The following is a 20,812-nucleotide window of genomic DNA, read 5'->3' as shown; positions in this document are numbered from 1 at the left end:
CTTTAATTATGAACTACTCCCAAAAATAATTCCCTTTATCAATTTGCCCGTTTTGAACACCAAAAGAGTTTCAATATCCCCCCCATGTTTCCTATTGTTGTGGTTAGTTGCAGACGTGAAGCAACATGACGCGTGCGTAAAGCGTGTCCTAATGCGAGCACCTGCTTCGGGGGCTTGTTGTCTTTTGCTCGAATTATTTCTGAATTTGAGGTATTTGCTGTAACAGAGCGTATTTCGGCGAACACTGCTTGTATTCTATAGTCGAGCCAAGTGTTTAAAATGAGTGATATGAGCCGTATTTGGGACGAGAGACGCGTGCGTAAAAGCCGTAATTTCGCCACGTTGTGCTGTGTTGTTGTTGTTGTTTTTGTGCAAGGGTCTCCAGCCTTTTCGGAGCTACTTCGACGCGGGCTGCTTGAGGGATACTCGGGGGTAACTCGGGGACTTTGGCAGAGCACACGACGAGAAATTATTAGCCAAGGTGATATTTCAACTAAAGAAAGGAAATCGATTTGGTTTCCTCTTAACACTTGACTAAATGCGCCTAGATTGTGTTCATTTGGCGCACGAACAGAAAACGCATCTATAAAGTGACTTGATACAGTGACATTGTTTTGGGTAGGCTGATGGGAAAGATGAACGCTTTTAGGGATCGATTTGGAAAGGGTAGGGTGGCTACTTGTGGCTCTCTCAGGCTGAAGACCCCTGTTGTTGAGCGTGTTCTAACAAAACAAAAAAAAACGGGGTCAGTTAGTAAAGATATGTTCTCTGTTCTGATCGATAATTTGAACCAACGAAACGTCATTTCCCATCCAACTCTCCTTCACAGCTGTGTCTGACGCGTGCGTAAAACGTGCCCTACGCGTGACCACCTGCTGCTGTATCTGCGCGGGGCTATAGTTCTATTCGAGACAAAAAAAACGACCAAAAATAAAAGAGGAGGGCCTTTCTTCTCTGTCACACGTCAGTCTGAATCGATTTGGAGATGGTGCTGTTTTTCCTGCCGATGTCCGTGCCGTTGCCTTTACTGGGGCTCTTGTCCAGGCCGCAGAGCGACTCCGTGACGCCCTCCTCCATCTCCATGTACTCCGCTTTGTCCCCCAGCGACGAGCCCGAGGGGGAGCCCTTGAACTTCCGCAGAAAGTCGGGGAAGTAGGGGCACCCGGGGGGCATGCTCTCCACCACGGGCGACGCGTCCTCGTTGTCGGTCTCGCGGTGGTAGAAGTAGTTGAAGTTGGACACGATCACCGGCACCGGGAGCGCGATGGTCAGCACCCCGGCTATGGCGCACAGCGAGCCCACGATCTTCCCCCCGACGGTGATGGGCTTCATGTCGCCGTACCCCACCGTCGTCATGGTGACCACGGCCCACCAGAAGGCGTCGGGGATGCTCGTGAACTGCGACGTGGGCTCGTCCGCCTCGGCGAAGTACACCGCGCTGGAGAAGAGGATGACCCCGATGACCAGGAAGAAGATGAGCAGCGCCAGCTCCCGCATGCTGGCGCGCAGCGTGTGCCCCAGGATCTGCAGGCCCTTGGAGTGCCGGGACAGTTTGAAAATCCTGAAAACGCGCACCAGCCGGATTATTCTCAAGATGGCAAAGCTCATCGCCTGCTGCCCGTTCCCCTGGTGCTGCGCCAGGTCCGTGCCGAGCGTGATGAAGTAAGGCAAGATGGACACGATGTCTATGGAGTTCATGATGTTTTTGAAGAACACCGGCTTGCTGGGGCAGGCGAAGAAGCGCACGACGATTTCGAACGAGAACCAGATGATGCACACGGTCTCCACGATGAAGAAGGGGTCGTTGAAGGGGGTGAAGCCTGTGTCGGGCTGGGAAGAGTTCGCGCGCGGCTGGAGGTATTCCTTCTCGTCCCTGAACTCCGGCAGCGTCTCCAAGCAGAAGATGACGATGGAGATGACGATAACCAGCACCGACACCACGGCGATCCCCCGGGCCGGGCTGGAGCTCTCCGGGTACTCGAACAGGAGCCAGACCTGCCGCTTGAACTCGTCCTCCGGCAGCGGCTTCTCCTCCTCCTTCACGAAACCCTCGTCCTCCCTGAACTTCAGGATCGCCTCGTCTCCCAGCTCGTAGAACTTCACCTCCTCGGAGAAGATGTCAAAGGGGACGTTCGCGGGTCTTTTTAAGCGCCCCCCCGACTGGTAATAATAAAGAATGGCGTCAAAGCTGGGTCGGTTCCGGTCAAAGAAGTACTCGTTCCTCAGCGGGTCGAAGTAGCGGATCCGCTTGTCCGGGTCTCCCAGGAGCGTGTCGGGAAACTGCGTGAGAGTTTTGAGCTGAGTCTCGAACCTGAGGCCGGACACGTTGATGACCACGCGCTCGCAGCAGCAGCCGCAGTCCCCGTACACGCTCTCGTAGCCGGACTGGGGTCTCCGGTCCGACACGCTGTCATCCTCGTCCTCCATGTTGCACACGAAGCTGCGCACTCTCCTCCTGCCGCTGTACTGCTGCTGCTGCTGCTGCTGCTGCTGCTGCTGCTCCTCCTCGGGCTCCCGGACTCTCCTCCTGCCGCCGCCGCTGCCGCCGCCGCCGCTGCTGCTGCCGCGCTCCTCCTCGGGCTCCCGGCCCTCCTCCTCCTCCTCCCCCTCCTCTCCCTCCTCCTCCCCCTCCCCCTCCTCCCCCTCCTCCTCCTCTTGGATCATGACGTCCTCCTCGGACCCGAGCAGCGCCAGTTCGGAGTGTCTCAACTCTCCTCCGAGTCTCCAGCGCCCCGCGCCGCCACTGCCGCGCGCCTTCCTCACCGCTCTGTGCTGCTCTGAGGAGGAGGAGGGGCGCGCGGAGGGGGCGGCGCGGTGCTGGCGGTTGTTGAGGTGATGCGCGCCCGCGGAGGTGGAAGCGGCAGAGGAGGCGGAAGAAGCGGCAGCGGCAGCGGCGGCGGCAGCGCATCCCTCGCCGCCGCCGCCGCCGCCTCCGCCGCCCTCCGTGGCCGCAGCTTGCGCCGCGGCTGCCGCACGCGTCTGCCGCTCCCGCTCGCGCTCCCTCTCACGAGCGCGGGCCTGGGCGTAGCCGTAGGGCAGGTGGCTGCTGTCCGCGCCGACCATCGCGAACTCCATGGCTGCGCCGCTGGGGCTGTGGGTGCGGCGTGCGCGGCTACAGCTGGAGAGACTGCCCGGTTACCAAGGCAACGCGCGGAAAACAGAGCTGGACATGCTCTCGCCACACGACAGCGAGTCTGATCGAGGGACGGGGAAAGATTCAACCATAAACAGCCTCTGTGTCTTTAAGTTGTAGTCCCATTTCCAAAAAGGGGATGAGCGGAGCGAGGACAGGGGTGTTAGAGAAGCCAGCGGCGGCCACAACACAGTGTTTGGAATCAGCCCCGGGAAACTACGGGCTTCTATTCCCTCCTCGCGCTCTCTCAGCAAAACAGAGGCACCGGCGCGGGATCAGAATCACCCCCCGAAATAAGACCAGCCTCACACATTTGTTGTCAGGTTAGGCGTGCCATGTTCAGACAACCCGGGAAGCCTTTACGCATGAAAAGATCAGACCATTTCTCCCAATGCAGCTGTTTTTTATAATCCAAAGCGCTCCTTCAGAAGGTTATTGTCTTCAAATCCTGTTACATCCATTATACATCCACGTCCACAACGTGTCAACAACAAAAAATACAGATGGACACGAAGCTTGTCAAATCCACTGTGTCAGAAAAAGGGGGGGAGAAAGTGCGCTCTGCAGGAGGGGGGGAGGTATCCGCGCGTAAATGCCAAAGTTGCAGATAATACACTCCGAAAAACGAACGTCAGGAGTGTCAAGGAAGGGGGGGGCAGTCCGCTCCAACCTCGGCACGGCCTGGCCTGGCCTGGTCTGGTCCCTGGAATTCTGGGGCCTTTATTTCATGACATCACAGGATTAAGGAGCGATAATAGGCGAGCATTTTCAAGTTATTCACACGCTCCGAATGGCACGCGTCCTTCGCCGTCTCCCTTTGCGCACATCAGGTGGTCAATACATCCCCGCTATGCCAAACGCGTTAATCCCGGGTGCCATTTTAAACATTGTGGGGAAAAAAAAAAGAATAAAAGGGAGAGAGAGGTGGTGGGGTGGGGGGGTGACTGTCTCTCACGCGCTCCGGCCGTCTCCTTCTTGCCTGCGAGAGAGAGGGGAGAGATAGAGACAAAACAAAACAGGTTAGAGCAAAGCAGGGGATTGTTTTTGTTTTTGTTTTCTCTTTTGGAGACGCTATAAATAGGAGTGAGGCAAACTTCGCCCTTAACCGCAACACTACGGCTCAGATTGTCAAAAATTGCAAGGTGATTTAGCCAAATAACGCAAAACTCCAGAATGCGTAAGGGGCGTCACTGTCATAAACGTACCACGCCGGCGGCTTTTTTTTACTTACAGGTGGATTTGTTTCTCTTCTTGGAAACAGCTGGAGGTATAGGTTACCCCCCACACGCACACACACAAAATAAAAGGATGCAGAGCGAGAGAGGGGGGAGAACAAGAGAGCTAGACACGCTGCGCTTCCTCCCTTACAAAAAAAAAAGAAGAAAAAATCTCCTCCTCCTCCTCTCTCCCCTTCGTCGTATCCAGGGGAAGGATGCACACGCGCACACACCAAAAAAATCTGACGCACTTTCTTACGAGACGCGGAGAGGGCGCTTCTCTCTGTTCCCCGAGCCGCCGTCTCGACGATTCAACAGCATGCCACCGCCTCCTCCCTTCCCTACAGCTCCACTGCAGCCGAGTCTGAGCAGGTCTGTGGTGTTTGGAGGAGAGATGTGGTGGTGGTGGGGGGAGAGAGAGGGAAGCGAGGCAGGTGTCAGAGTGGCCGTGGGAAAGAAAAAAAAAAAAAAAAGCAGGCTGCAGTCGGGAAGGAATGGAAGTAGAAGAAGAAAAAAAAAAGTTTAGGCCCTGGTAGGCAGTGCCCGGGGGAAGCGTCACGTCTGCCTCGAGAGTCCTACCTTCCGAACCTGCCTACCCTGCTGCTGCTACGCTCCCGGAGCCGTGGTACCCTCCCATTGTGGATGATGGGGAGACAGAGAGAGAGAGGGAGAAAGGGAGAGAGGGAGAGAGGGGGGAGTTGGAGCCTACTGAGAGGAGACAGAGCGGTGCAAGGACGCCCCCCGGTGGGTGAATGGAGGCACGACAAAAGAAGTTACAGATGCAGAGATTTCAGGTCTTTTATGAATAGGCAGGGGCGGACCGGGACTGAAAAACAGCCCTGGACTCTGACTAGCCTGGTCCAAATTAGCGTAATTGTGACACTTCCACAAATACATATTTTAACCTTTTACCACCCGCCTTAACATGAACGAGTGCATTTTCCCCAGTTCGGCTTTTTATTATTATTTTTTTGATTGGCATCATCAGCAAAAAAGAACGGGAAAGGTGGTCGTAGAAACAGAAGCAAAATCATTAATATAAATAATAAATAATAACGGTCCCAAAATTGAACCTTGTGGTGCACCATACTCCACGGAATTCCTTTTAGATTCATGTTTTTTTTTTTAATACTGGGCTTTACCCAAATCTAAAAGCTTCTCGACTGGAGAGCAACAATGTGACGCCTCATTTGAAAGCTAAGACCTACAAAAATGATGGAAATTTTTCGCCGCGTCGCCACATTTTTGTCATATTTTTGTTGTTTTCTTAATCATTTTTTCTATCATTTTTTGTTGTGTTTTTCTCACGTTTTTGTTGACTTTTCATCCTCTTTTTCTCTTTTGATGCTTTTCTTTTTAGCTTTTAGATTTGGGTAAAGCTCGGTTGAGGCGGGACTGGTGGCCCTGGAGCCGGTGGCCCTTCTGTGCTCTTCCAGAATGGACATATGGCCAGGCCGCCCCTGTGAATAGGCGGTGAATGCAGGTGAATAGGGAAACTTTAAACATGTAGAGGTATCAATTTACGTTTGTTGTAGACGTTGTTGTAGCACGTTTGTTACTGACATGAATATGAGTAAAAAAATAAATAAAATAAAAAAAGTATAGCAAGTTTTCTGTCATTTTTATGTTTTCCTCCTATGCGTAAAAATGCCCAAAATGCCCTATATTTTCAGCAACGAAATCGAATGGATCGAGCCATGAGGTTTAAATTAATGGTTTTATTTTGTGACATAATAGTTGAAGAAGACTTTTCAGAAGGGATTTTGGATCTTGGGGAAAAAAAAAATAGACAAAGTGCTCTGGTTAGTAATTTAGGGGAAGGTGCTCTTTGGTGTTTGGGGAACTAAGACTCAAAAGAAAAAGAAATAACCAAGGCACTCCTCCACATTATAATTCGCTATTTACATTTAGAAAGCCTTTATTTTGCTGGGCTGATGAGTGTTAAAATCTTTAATGCATGCTAATACAAAAAGCCAAGCTGCAAAGGAGCTTTCAGCTGCAATGGCGTCTGTTCAAAGATGGCTAAACAATTCAGGTCTTTTTCTAAACATGGATAAAACGGTTTGCATGTATTTTACTACGACACGCAACAAAGAACCGGACCCACCTGTTGATGTTGCAGTTGTTGGTTCAAGAATATAAATATTTAGGGGTCATTATTGATTCTAAACTCACATTCAAATCCCAAGCCGAAAAAGTAACAAATAAAATCAAATTTACATTGGGAACTTTTAGACAAATACAGAATAATTTAACTTTAGATGCAGCAAAAACGTACTTTAGCGCCATGATTATGTCACACATTCACTACTGTCTGACAACATGGAGTCAAACAAGTAAAACAACTCTACAGTCAGTGCAGAGAGTTTATAAGCATCACTCAAGGTTTTGGATCAAAAGCATAACTCTTACCATCAATGCCATGTTCTCTCAAAATATAATGTTTTTAGTTGGGAGAGTATGATACGGTTTCACGACATTGTACTGGTTTATAGAATACTGCATGGACTGGCCCCGCCCCCTCAGCAGGAATTCATCCACCTGACAGACAGTGTGGGCACACGAGCCCAAAGCAGAGGAGACTGGGCTGTTCCCGTCAGGAAAACATCTTTTGGTCAGTTGAGCTTTTCAGTGAGGGCGGCTCACACCTGGAACATCAGGAACATCCCAACACTGAGAACCTTCACTAGATCAGTCAAACTTTGGCTCCTGGACAGTCAAACCTGCAGTCACAGTGTGAACATGTAGGCTGTTTGCCAATAGTGCTTAACATTTCTTATTTGTCTGTGTCGTTTTGTTTGTAATGTCTTTTTACAAACCATTTTATCTTGTCTTTTGTTCATGTCTGTTGTCTGAGAACAGCCCTGCCCTGGTACTACAGATGAAACTCTGGCATATTTACATGTGGACTTTGAGGACTCATGTTAGTTAATATGCACTGTCCCATCTTAAATAAATAAAACATAATGCTGGTATCTTCCACACGCATCGGCTCCAAACTTCTTCACTTCTTCACTGCAAAAAGTGGATTCTAAGCAAGTAAAAAATGTCTTACTTTAAGAAATAAGTTCTTATTTTTTCCCTCAAAAGTAATTATGTTTTGCCGAGTTTTCTTGAGAAAAAAAATCTTGTTTTAGGAAATAAAATCTAGCCATTTCTTGTTCAGATATATTTGCTAAAAACATGCTAATTTTTCTTGTAACAAGAAAGAAAAACTTTTTGAATCTTCTTCAGCTTTAGACAAAGAATATTTTTTCTTATTTTAGGAAAAAGTAAGATCACAACAACTCTTAATGTAAGAACTGATTCTCACATTCCATTCTTTAAAGAGGGCGGCTCTGTGGCACAGCGGTTAGAGCCTCAGCTTCACCGCTCAAAGGTCCCGGGGTTGATTCCCAAAGGTGTCTTTCTGTGTGGAGTTTGCATGGTCTCCCCATGTCTACCACTAAAAACATGTATAGGTGAATCCTCCAGCCAGATGATTCTGACCATCAGCCTGGCTCCACAGCATGGAGATGGGTCCCCGGGTGTGGGCAATATTTTCCTTCAATATTAGTATTTATTAAAAACATTTTGCAACATTTAAGTAAAATATCCCACAATTTTTCACTAAATCAGAATGTTTTCCTAAATTATTCCATTTTCTGAGGACATTTTGCTTAATTCTAGCCATTTATTTGCTGAAATTTAGTGTTTCTTTCTTGTTTTATGATAAGAAAAATATTCTAGAAATAAGAATTCTTAGCAACACAAAAATGCTGACCCCACTGGCAGAATTTTTTCCTTAAAATAAAACAAAATGTCTTGTTTTAAGAATTTTGTTCCTTGTTTTCAGTAGGGTTCTTTTTGCAGTGTTGACAAAGGCTTGTTTGGAGCCGATGTAAACAGAGAATGTTTATAATACAATGTGGAGGAGTGCCTTGGTTTTTTGTTTTTGTTTTGGAACTAGGATCTTGTTTAACTTTTGAAATTGAAATTTCGCCGTGTTTTTTGAAATACAAAACACAATAAATCAGGTTAGGAATGAGATATTAATAAAAATCTTCAAAATATTGTTAAGTCTTGGAACTGTAGCAACTTGTTAAACTGGGAAACACAGGTTGGGTGTAATTTGTCATTCTTTATGTAAATCTGACTGTGTTTCGAGTCTGTCTTCTCGCGCCGCTCTTTGGAGATGTATCCACAGGTTTTTAATGATGTTCAGGTGAGGAGACTGTGCCTTTTGTCAGCCCTGCAAAGCACAATGTGAGGGCATTACCATTTAATATCAAACGTGGGGCTCGGCGATATGACAAAAACAATAAATAACTCTGTTTTCCCATTCTCACATTGATCGATCTCTTCTTTAAATTTAATTACATTTTTTCATCTGAAAGGCCCCAAACCTGATTCCTTTATTGGAATGTGTTTTCTCTTATTCTTCAGTATATTGTAAGAGCCCTTCCCTTTGCACTGAGCTCCTATTTGTTTATATTAGTGACAATTTTGCACCCAGGAAGTCGTGACACTGTTAGAAACTCATCCCTGTGAACAGCTAGGATTTTAGAAATGTGTTGAAATGACGGGAATAACAGGGACTGAACACCTGAAGGACACATATAAACTGAAGCATAACAGTTTGATTTGATAGTTCTATAGACCCATTCCATGTTTGTTTCCATGTTGCATATTCATCATGTGTGCAGTGTTACAGCATTAATTTCCATTGACTAACATTTGCAAAAAACAGTATAAAAAGTGGAAGAAAAAGCCGTGGAGCAGCTCCGTTAGCTGCTGAGTTACTGCTGGGAAATACATCTAACTCACTGTGGTGTCCAAGTGTTTTAATGTGAACAATAACTCCAGTTTTTCAACTTTTAAAATCTCCATTCGTTTACAATCGCTGCTAATCCCATAATGCTTAGCGATATGTTTTAAAAGTCTATGATTTAGGGCTGTTGTGCCCACTCTTCCTATTGGTCAGTGTCTGTCATGATCTGAGCTAGAAACAAGTGAATGTAACCAATCGCAGTGTGATAAAACAAAATCAGGATATATATATATACTACTACTATATATACTTTGACGTTTGTTCCAACACTTGTTAGAAAGAGGATTAAGCAGAATGTAGGTTTAGGAAAGTTTTGACATATAAAGAGCCTCACACTTCTTGTACGGGTCAGGGATGTGACATCACTCAAATATGATGTGAGTGTTTTATGGTTCATTAAAAGAATGAATGTGAAGCAGTTCACCGATTACCATCCATCCATTTTCTTCCACTTTATCCGGGGCCAAGTCTCAGCAGAGACTTCCTGATCCACACACACCTCCTCCAGCTGTTCTGACCCCGAGGCGACACCAGGCCAGCTCGGAGACATAGTCCCACCAGCGTGTCCTGGGTCTTCCACGAGGCCTTGTCCCACTAGGACATGCCTGGAGCACCTCCCACGGGAGGCGACCAGGAGGCATCCGGAACAGATGCCCGAGCCACCTCAGCTGCTCCTTTCGACGTGAAGGAGCAGCAGCTCTACTCCAAGCTCCTCCCGGGTAACTGAGCTCCTCACCCGATCTCGAAGCCCAGACACCCTGCGAAGGAAACTCATTTCAGCCGCTTGTGTTGCCCCCTCGGAATCACCAGGGAGAACCAGATGTCTTTTCAAAGTTTATTTTGAGCTCAAACATTTACAGAAAAAAAAGGTAAACATAGGTCCCCTGTGAACAAACAATAAAATAGTTTAGCGTATTGCGGATTAAGTCAAAATGGGTTAACAAACAGGTAAAATGTCACTTACACGTCCCAGGTGTCAAAAGGCTTAGGCCACGACCCACTACTGCGCCACAGTTTCTGCTCTGAGGCTGTGGGCCTTGCTCTTTTAAACTAGCTTTGCAAGGTCACGTGATGAACGCGCTTCCGGTTTCAATTATAATAAAAAGACAGTGTTTAATTTAGCGAAAAGATGAATAAATACTGTTATTTACAGTGAACCATTTACCAACAATAACAAAAAAGTGCTTAACTACTTTACGTTGAAAATGGGCTGGCAACGCGATCTTGTCCTTTCGGTCATTACCCAAATCTCATGACCATAGGTGAGGGCGGGAACGTAGATCGATCGGTAAATCGAGAGCTTTGCCCCCTGACCAATTACCAGAAATTTTTGAAAATTCCCCAAATTTACAAGCTGAAGTTCCCAATGAAAGCTTCTGAAAGATTTCCAGAATTTCATTGGGAGTTTTCCGCCCCTTTACACCCCAACACTGCAGGACCTCCCTCACGTGGCTTCAGCAGCTGTAGCTTCTCCAAGGTCTTCATTATGTGAGAGGTCAACGCCGACAGGAAGGAGCCTTTCCAAACTGCCGTCACAAAGCTCGGAGCAGGAATTGTCCTAAATCTCTTGGTGCTGAATCGTTCAGAGAGTTCCTTTCACTGGAACTAAGGGGCTAAAGCGGCTCTACTGGAAAACAACCCCACACCACGGCCCGCCTTCACCAAACGTACACGACCAAACACTTATATTGCTACAGTGTCGCCACAAACCACAAAGTTCCTGAAGTTTATCTGCACATTAGCTGCCGCAGGGCGAGCCGGGCAGAGCCTCCAGAACCCCCGTGATCTGTGTTTGCATTACGCAGGATTAATACTCCAAACCCTCGCTCTAACGTCCTCAGATGTGGTTTTATACGAGGCCGACGCTCCATTGTTCTGCGCGCGCTCGTGGAGGCTCCAGAATGATCTCCCATTAGAGGGCGGCGTGTGCGCTACGGCGGCGCCCGTGTGAAGTGGCGGCGAGCACATCCACATAAGCACATGCTAAACCGACTGAGGAGACCGAGCACCTGCTGGAAACTGCGCTCGCCCAGCCCTAATCCCTTCATCCCTCCTCATAAACGAGTGCCGAGGGAGAGAGTGTGTGTGTGGAGAGATGCAAGGCTGTCTTTTGAAAGGAATAATAATAATAATGTTTCTGAAAGCGCTGCACTGTAGTCACTATTCAGTCACTCCACACTCTATCTATACTACTGGAGCCAGATCTGCCTTGGGGTAGACTGACGGATACGGGCTGCCAATCTGTGCCATCAGTCCCTGACCACCAACAACCACCAGGACAGTCAAAGTACTTCATTTCATGGAGAATTAGATTTGTCTGTATTTTTGTAAAATGTATGGGTTTTGTAATTATTTGCATTTCTCTCTATGGTTTTGTAAAGAACAGTGTATTGTACATATTTTAATGTTTTGTATTCTACAAACCAGGTGACTACGAACACACCCACCTTGGACCAACCCACTTGTGACATGTGACCAATGCTGTGAGCTTATAGCTGTGCAGAGGCAGCCATCTCGAGCTTGCCCTGAGGAAGGCCTAGAGCCGAAACGCGTTGGCAATTTTACCTTATCTAGCCATGTTTAAATAAAGGCTTTTTAATATTTCTACTTTCGGAGTGCCTCAGTTTGTTTGATTTTTACTTCATTTCATTACTTGAATGCAGGAACAACTGCTGCTGGTCGAACATTACTCCATTAAAAGGAAAAGTTGCTGAGTGAAATTGTTGCTTAAGTGAAAGTATTTGCTTTAAAAAATACTTAAAGTGATTTAGTAATTTGGCATCCGCACCGTAAAGTGAAGATTACTGCGCAGTAAAGTGAAGATTACTGTGCGGATTTCGAACTACTCCTGGTATTGTTACGCCTTACAATGTAGTCCCCCTTTTATCCGCTTAGAAAATCCACATTGTTTAATTTTGTGTAATTATACTTTGTAGTGGAACACTTCACGTAACCATATTTAAATAGGGAAAACGTGGAAGAGCTTGGTAGCTTCTATCTTGACCTGGTTTGGAGCTATAGAGGAGAGAGGGAGAGGCTAAATGCTAACGCCGTCTGTGCTGTGTTTACGTGACTGAAGGCACGGGTGAAGATCAGACAGGTCCTAAAGAACTCGTCAAAGCTAAGGTAAGAACATATCTCAGTATGTAAAAACGGTGGCCTATTCCTTTAAACCCGCACAAGCCTTCGCGGTCTCTCAGGTCATCTGATCAGCTCCTCCTCAGCGTCCCAAAGACCGAACGAAAGCTCAGAGGTGATCGGGCTTTTGCTGTGGCTGCACAGAATTGCCCTTGCACATTAGACAGGCTTCTTCTGTGCCTGTTTTTAAATCTGTTCTTAAAATGCACTTGTTCACTTTGGCTTTTAACACAGCTTGAGTTTTTGACATTTTACCAGATTTTATTCATTTGTACTCGATGCACCTTTTGTATTGTATTTTATGTTATGTTTGACCTTTTAAAGCACTTCGGTCACCTCAGCTGTTTTAAAGTGCATTCTAAATAAAGTTGCCATTGCCATAACTGTGTATCATCAGCATAACTGTGAAAGTTGACTCCATGTCTCCTGATGACATCACCAAGAGGGAGCATATACATTTTAAAAAGCACTGGGCCTAAAATTGAACCCTGGGGCACACCACATGTAATTTCAGTAATTTCAGACAGTCTATCACAGTTTGTGTCATTTCCCATCGGTATAACATGGTTGGCATGGCAACAGTTTCAAATTGTTCTATAGATACAGACAGCATCTCTGGAATCGCCTATATATGGTCATGTTTGGAAACAGTTAAGGGGGGAAACAATTTGGAGAAAAAACTTCTCTAATTATTCAAAAACGACTATAAAAAATGAATTATGAATATAGTTTTCTACTAAACAAAGATACAAAGATATGGAGACTTCCGATAAACAATCTGCTGTGAGGAAATATCCATATGGGCCCGATTCACACTTGACTCTATTTACTATATGTAATAAATAAGTTCTTATTCCAACAGAAAATGGCTAAAAAGAGGGAAAATTATGTTTCTCTAAAGATTCTATTTTCCCCCTCGGCAAAGCCACGCCCCCTTCTATGACAAGATGCCGTGTGTATCTATTCATGTCATGTCAGTGTCCAATAAGGAAGTGAAACTATAAAACTATAAACTAACAGCAAAAATGGCGTCTAATGTGTCACATGCACTTTAAGTATTCAAAGTGGAAAGTACAGTTTGTTGAAATAATAATGTCATCAATAAATATGGCAAAAAAAAGGCACCTGAATCCCCCCCAGGACGGGCAACACGACGGTGACAGACCTTCTTCTTTGTTGTGAGTCAGTGGCTTTGATAGAACATCTGCACAGCGCCACCTACTGGTTATAGACTGAGCATTGTTAACAGGGGCGGACTGGGACTGAAAAACGGCCCTGGACTCTGGACCAGCCCGGCCCAAACGAGTGTAAATGCAACACTTCCACAAATACATATTTAACCCTTAACCGAGTGCATTTTCTCCAGTTCGGCTTTACCCAAATCTAAAAGCTTCTTGACCGAATGCCTGATTTGAAAGCTAAGACTTACAAAAGTGAGTGAAACTTTTTTGTCACGTTGTCGCCACATTTTTGTCATGTTTTTGTTGCTTTTTCATCACTTTTTTGTTGCGTATTCGTTGTGTTTTCGTCACTTTTGTGTCACTTTCGTATTGTGTTTTTGTGGCTTTTTTGTTGCTTTTTTTTGTTGCTTTTTTCATTGCTTTTTTCCATTGCTTTGTTGTGTTTTCTTCTCTTTTTTTTTGTCATGTTTTTGTGGGTTTTTGTTGCTTTCCTGGCACACTTTTGTTCCGTTTTCATCCTCATTTTTGTCGCTATTTTGATTCTTTTCTTTTAAGCTTTTAGATTTAGGTAAAGCTCGGTTAACCTCTTAACTCCCACCTGAACCGATCACATTTTCTCCAGTTTGGCTTTACCCAAATCTAAAAGCTTCTTGGGGGAAAAAAAACGTCAAAATGGAGACGAAAAATGAGAAGAAAATGAGGACGTAAACGCGAAATGGCGCAAAATAGCAAGAAAAAAACTACCAAAAAAAAGCAACAAAAATTTGACAAAAGAGCAGCAAGAAAGTGACAAAAAAGTGATGAAAGTGCAGCAAAAAAAGAGGGAAAATGTGACAATAAATTGAAACAAAAAAGTGACAAACAGTAACAAAAAAAGTTTGCAAAAATGAGAGGAAAAACAACATATTGACAACAACTCGAGGAAAAACATCAGTTTTGTGGGTCTTAGCTTTCAAATGAGGCGTTACTCTGGCCTTTAGGCAAAGAGGAGAGAATGCATTCGGTTTAGGCGGGTGGTAAGAGGTTAAGGCGGGGGATAAGAGGAGAAAATGGAAAGGCCAGACCGGTGGCCCAAGAGCCAGTGGCCCTTCTGTGCTCTTCCAGAATGGACATATGGCCTGTCCGCCCCTGGTTGTTAAGTTAAAGGTGCATTCAAGTTGATATTTGTGTGTAACAACATCCAATACATACACAATGGGATGATTAGTTTTTGAAGGCCCATAGTAAGAGCGAGGGAGAGGAGAGAGACACGGAGCAGATAAAAAGAGAAGAGGTGATTGTGGCGAGGCTTTCACACTGAATTTGCCACCGTGGGCTGCTCGGGCTGATCCCGTTAAGCTCCGGGACGCTTGAGCCCGGTGCCTAAAAGATCACACGCAACTCACGCTTTCTCATCAGCGCCGAGCGTCGTTCACGTGATGACACCGGCCGGTTTGATCCGGGGAAACATCTCCAGGGCAGGAGGCTGTTCAGGAGGACCCACATGGAGGATGTTTTTGGAGAAGGGTTAAACCGGAGCGCCCATACAAACCCAGAAACAGGGAGGAAGTGCAAAGGAAAAACACTCTCAAGTATAAGAGTAGCGTTACTTTTAAATAATTTTACTCCAGTACAGGTAAAATGTTGTGAACCAAATAAAGACTCAAGGACAAGGAAAAAAGTAAAATGTTGCTTGATTGACGTGAGTGTAAAAGTCTGATGGATTGATCGATGATTCTGTTGTGACATAAATTATGGCAAACAATATGTGTAATAATTTCAAAATCCTAATATTTCCAAAGAAAATGCTGAAGGAGTTTTTAAAATATATCTAAATTCTTTCTAAAGAAAAGGGGCACAAAATATTAAATTACATACAGTACATTTTCGGTCGACATGAAGCTTCAATGGCACAAGTAGTATGTGCCACTGAATAATGAAACTACGTTACTCAAGTACAATGCAATTTCTTTGTATAATTGTATAATGACAAATAAAGCACTTACTTAAAAAGTCAATGCAGCGATTCTAAAACCGGTGTGATGTGGTCCCGGTGTAACAGGCCAAATTAACCCCGCCCATATTAAACCCGGGTATATTCTGGCCTAGGCCAAACTATACCCGGGGGTATAAAATAGCCTAGGCTAGACTATACCCCTCTGGGCCAGAATATTCCCCTCTAACTTTTCACAATCTGAACAGATGTTTATTTGGTTTATTTGGCAGGGACAGTGCATGTTAATGATCAGGCCACACCGGATTGTAGCCTGGGGCTCAATGTGGTCCTTTTTAAAAAATAAAATAAAAATATATATCATTATTATATGTATTATTATTTTTGTTATTAAGGAGGAGAAAGAAAAATGCATGACCGTTTTCAGAGATATTGTGATAAAAATAAAATTGACATTGAACATTTAGCTATTGGTAATAACACAAAGGCATTTACCTGCATCACATGTCAACTTTGTATGCCTTGAATTACCATAATAACTCTAAGCCATGGAAACTCACTCATAAACTCAGGAGCATGGATTTGAACTGCCAACCTTCCGGTTAAAGGACAACCCACTCTATCACCCTGAGCTACTGTTATAATTGGGGGTATAATCTGGCATTTATTTATATTATACAAATGATGTTGGTTGTTAAAATTATGCAAATTATAATTATTGCAATAAAAACCAATATGTAGATTAAATGCAAACACATAATAGTAAATAAATGAACACTAGTGAGAACAAGTGTAATGTAATAATTGGGTGCTGCAACCCCCCCTTTCCTCCCCTTCTCCCCCTTCCTCTTTGTTTTGTTTTGTTTTGCTGTAACGTGTATGTATTTTTCATCTGTTTAAAGTAATTAAAATATATGAAGCAAAAAAAAGTAAGGAGTCTGAACTTACAGTAAATTCAAGCGCTTTGTAGAATAGTTCCTTCTACTTTCCCCCGCGCTCCAACAAAATCTTGCACTTTCCGCCCAGGAGCTCCCGATCTGATATTGCACACAGCATTTGCGATGTTTGTACAGCCCTTGTATATTAAAGTGTCACTCTCAGACAGACTGCTGCTTCATCACTGCCGGAGCCGAGGTGACGCCGAGGAGCGGTCCACTTGGGGGCGCTCATCCATCATGTCCCAAATGGATTCCCACCGGACAGAAGCGCCGCCGTCTCCGCAGCGAGGACAGCGCTTTACTGAACCCCCTCCCCTGGTTTTTACAGCTCTGTGTCCGAAGGGGCCGGGAGACAGTGGACGTCTTGTTCTGAGAGGAAACGTCCCGCTGCAGTTTGGGCCCAAAGAACAATGACAAGAACATTTTGATGTTTCGATGTGCACGATTTGTTTCATCTTTTCTCGTTCTGGGAGTAGAATGTCCCAAACCGGCGTCACAGCCACAGGAAAATGGACACGCTCGCTCACAAGGGGCGACGGTGGTGCAGATGGTAGAGCGGGTCGTCCCATGATCAGAAGGTCAGGGGTCAGGCAGGGCACCTCATCCACCTCGCCACCAGTGTCTGCGCACAGTTGTGGATGAATGAGAGTGTGAATGGGTGATGGGGTTACCTGATGTAAAGGGTTTGGGGGAAAAAAGCGGTATACGAGTCAAGGCCATTTACAAATCTCTTATTTCACTGTCCCGAGCAGAGGTGGTCAATAACAAAGTCAATTTATTCTTAAAGAGGGGGTATTATGCTTTTTTCAATCACATAGCACCAGTCTATATCACACTACAATGATGACCAAACCTTCTGTTGGTCTGTAAAAGCAGTAAATTAGAATAACTGCCATGTATAAAATGTCTCTCTCAAAATGGCTGTAGTGAATGTCTTGAAACAGGCCTCTGTCTCTTTAAGAACCTCGGACCCTTTCAGACACGCCCCCTCCACACGCTGTCTGTGGCATCAGTGGGGAGAGGGTTCTGCTGAGGAGCAGTGGTTGGTTACTCGGCTGGTGACGAAAGCTCGGAGGCGTCTCCAGGAGGTGGGGGCGTTCCTAGGAGGACTCAGGCAAACCTATCCCTAAAATGGCCGCCATCAGAGTTTTTACAGATTACTCAAAAATGCGTGAATGTGCCAAGGCAACACTTCAGGCATGTTTTTAATGAGGGAATGTCATAATAACATGATGTAAAGCTTGAAAAAGTCGATTTTGCATAACACCCTCCCTTTAAAACAAGACACAATGTCTTATTTTAAGATTTTTTTCCTTATTTTTAGAAGGGTACTTTTTGTGCCTCTTCAGTGTTTCAGAAGAAGAAATGTGTAAGTCGTTAGCTCGTGCTTTTAAAGGGGAAACTGCAGATGTTTAGACTTTTGGGTTTTAGGTTTATGGTTTCTAACTTTTCACTATAATCTAAAAAAAGTGGTGACATTATTCCATTACAGAAGCGAAACTGAGATTCATATCAGCGCCTACGATCGTGACCTTTGGACTTTCCAATACTAAAGTGTGTTTCATGTTATGAGGTGCGCCCAGGTGACGGCGTTGAGGAGGAGGAGGACGAGGCCTTGACCGTCGTTCCTGAGTCTAAACACATGAAAAACGATCTTCCAGTCAAGGCCCTGTGGATTAAAGGCTTTGGAAATGCCCTATTATCGTTGTATAAAAGCCTGGACCAGACGCAGAGCTGACACACTCGTGGTCTGAAGAGCCCACGGGAGAAGAAGCACAGACGTTCACAGGTGAGTAGACAGAGGGAGGTTGGAGGTAGTGGTGAAGTAGAAACGGTAGAGCTGAGCGTCCTCTTTGAACAGAAGAAGATGGAAGAAGAGGGGCCCCAAGACAGAACCCTGGGGGACACCAGCAGAGATGAGAGCAAGAGGGGATGCAGTGTAGCTTATTCAGTTGTGGGTGACATTTACTTAACCTGCCAATCCTGTTCCAGCAGTCAGACGCTGCACCCGGCCGTGGATGCAGCGGGTCGTTATGCCGACAGTGATGCCGTTGGTCGTCATGGCGGCGATGTGGGCGCTGGTGGGGGCGGAGCATGAGTGCGGCCTGACCCAGTGCCGTCTGATGAACTGGAACCTGGAGGTGGAGAGCTGTGGCCTCAGGGAGCAGGTGGTCACCACGGTGTGCGCCGGGTACTGCTACCACCAGGTACGAAACTCTCCTTCAGGGTCAGCGCTCGCCAGAGGGTGATGAGAGAGACCCAGGGTGACTGTGGTCAGCAGGCAGTCACGTCTGTAGAGTTACCTTAAAGGAATAGGCCACCGTTTTTACATACTGAGATATGTTCTTACCTTAGCTTTGACGAGTTCTTTAGGACCTGTCTGGTCTTCACCCGTGCCTTCAGTCACGTAAACACAGCGCAGACGGCGTTAGCATTTAGCCTCTCCCTCTCTCCTCTATAGCTCCAAAACAGGTCAAGATAGAAGCTACCAAGCTCTTCCACGTTTTCCCTATATAAATATGGTTACGTGAAGTGTTCCACTACAAAGTATAATTACACAAAATTAAACAATGTGAATTTTCTAAGCGGATAAAAGGGGGAACTATATTGTAAGGCGTAATAATACCAGGAGTAATTTGGCATCCGCACAGTAAAGTGAAGATTACAGCGCGGATTTCCTTACATTCCTTACACAAAATTAGATTTGTAAATTAACGTCACTTTAAGTATTTCTTTGTGCACAAACCTTTCACTCTGGGTTTTGCAAAAGTAGAGGGAAAAAAAGTGATTTTATTTATTTATTATTTGGTCAGGACAGTGCATGTTAATGAACATACATGCATGTAAACACGCCTCACCGGATTGTAGTCATGGTCTTATTTCCATCCGTTGTCCCCCACTTACACTCTCAATCACACTCTCATTCATCCTGGCTTATTGTACATGTTTTTAGTGGTAGGGGAAACTGGAGGAAAGGGGGAGAACAGCAAACTCCACACCGAAAGGCCCCGTCATTGAAGACTTGGTTTCAAAGAGCAAACTTGGTTAAAAAAAAGTGAAATCATCTCTTTCTTAATCTTTTTTTTTTTTCCTTTTAATTTTGCAAAACAAAATGTGGACAGGAAAGAATCATGACCCAAGTGGAAATTGGCCACAACTTTTCATGCACAGGACCTCTAAGATTTATTTATAAAGTCAAGTCACTGAATTTGTGATTGAAGTCTGACCAGTCATGACTTCTGATAAGGAAGGAAAACAACTGTAGAACAACTCCTGGGTCACTGTGGGAAAAAAAGAGCTCTATAGGGTCAGAAAAGTGTCATAATAGTATTGTTTGCATTTTACATCTGGTTACTATGATAGTATTTACTGTGAATTTGAGTTGCTGCTGCTCTTAGTATCTTCATTCTTCACTCAAATGACCTCAGAAACTAAACAGTGACTTGCTCTGTATCCCTGTCAGGACCCGGTGTACATGAGCGCCCTCTACAGCCCGGAGCAGAGGGTGTGCACGGGGGAATGGCACTACGAGGAGCGGCTGATCCAGGACTGTCCCGTCCCGGCCAGGATCCCCGTGGCCCACAGCTGCACCTGCGGGCCCTGCCTCACCGGACACTCTGACTGCGAGCGCTTCAGCCAGGACCTGCCCTCCTGCCGGGCCTTCTGACGCTCGGACCGGGCTTAGATCCAGAAGCTTCATGATTAAACGCCTTTCAGTGACTCCATGGTGTGTGTTTGGTTATTTATGTTACTTTAGCGACACAAATCAAACAGGAGCTTTGTTTATCTTCTATAGTTTCCAGCTCTTTTGCACTTACTTGGACAATAAAACACCAGGTACATGGATTTTGCTGAATATGTCAACGATGAAGGTTGTAAATTGAAGGTTCACGAGCACTGGTTTTGAATGCAGCTGTTGAAGGAAGCTGATGTTTATACAGGTGTGGAATTATACAAGCATGTACTTCTTCCCACTCCCATTCAGACATGCATGTTCTTTCCACAATGATGTTTTTCAAGGTCCAAATAAATTCATCCATTCATATAAATGCTTTTTACATACTACGGTTTCAAACATGTAGCTGAGTTGAACTACTTTAAAGAGGGGGTATTATGCTTTTTTCAACCACATAGCACCAGTCTATATCACACTACAATGATGACGAAACCTTCTGTTGGTCTGTAAATGCAGTAAAGTAGAATAACTGCCTTGTATAAAATGTCTCTCTCAAAATGGCTGTAGTGAATGTCTTGAAATAGGCCTCTGTCTCTTTAAGAACCTCTGAGCCTTTCGGACACGCCCCTTCCACACGCTGTCTATGGCATCAGTGGGGAGGGGGTTCTTGGTTGGTTACTCGGCTGGTGACGAAAGCTCGGAGGCGTCTCCAGGAGGTGGGGGCGTTCCTAGGAGGACTCAGGCAAACCTATCCCTAAAATGGCCGCCATCAGAGTTTTTACAGAT

General features: G+C 45.4%; 2 protein-coding genes across 2 annotated transcripts; one reads left to right on the top strand and one right to left on the bottom strand.

Moving 5' to 3' along the window:
- Window positions 1–720: 720 nt before the first annotated feature.
- Window positions 721–3,314, bottom strand: kcna4 (potassium voltage-gated channel, shaker-related subfamily, member 4). Its single transcript, XM_079555155.1, has one exon. The coding sequence runs from the start codon at window positions 3,073–3,075 to the stop codon at window positions 958–960; it is 2,118 nt and encodes a 705-aa protein (XP_079411281.1). The 5' UTR covers window positions 3,076–3,314; the 3' UTR covers window positions 721–957.
- A 14,778-nt stretch (window positions 3,315–18,092) lies between these two features.
- On the top strand, window positions 18,093–20,061 carry LOC306961922 (gonadotropin subunit beta-1-like). The gene is made up of 3 exons (XM_079554882.1): window positions 18,093–18,139; window positions 18,343–18,557; window positions 19,814–20,061. The coding sequence occupies exons 2-3, from the start codon at window positions 18,369–18,371 to the stop codon at window positions 20,015–20,017; spliced, it is 393 nt and encodes a 130-aa protein (XP_079411008.1). The 5' UTR covers window positions 18,093–18,139; window positions 18,343–18,368; the 3' UTR covers window positions 20,018–20,061.
- Window positions 20,062–20,812: the final 751 nt, after the last annotated feature.

This window comes from Gobius niger, assembly GCF_951799975.1.
Source record: "Gobius niger genome assembly, chromosome: 4".
NCBI classification, from domain to species: domain Eukaryota; kingdom Metazoa; phylum Chordata; class Actinopteri; order Gobiiformes; family Gobiidae; genus Gobius; species Gobius niger.
The sequence above is the reverse complement of the archived record's forward strand: the minus strand, read 5'-3'. Positions and strand labels throughout refer to the sequence as shown.

Excerpts from the sequence above, each read along its gene's own strand:
- kcna4 (XM_079555155.1), bottom strand. The coding sequence starts at position 3,075 with ATGGAGTTCGCGATGGTCGGCGCGGACAGCAGCCACCTGCCCTACGGC.
- LOC306961922 (XM_079554882.1), top strand. The coding sequence starts at position 18,369 with ATGCAGCGGGTCGTTATGCCGACAGTGATGCCGTTGGTCGTCATGGCG. Across the intron at positions 18,558-19,813 it reads CCGGGTACTGCTACCACCAG|GACCCGGTGTACATGAGCGC; the intron begins GTACGAAACTCT and ends TATCCCTGTCAG.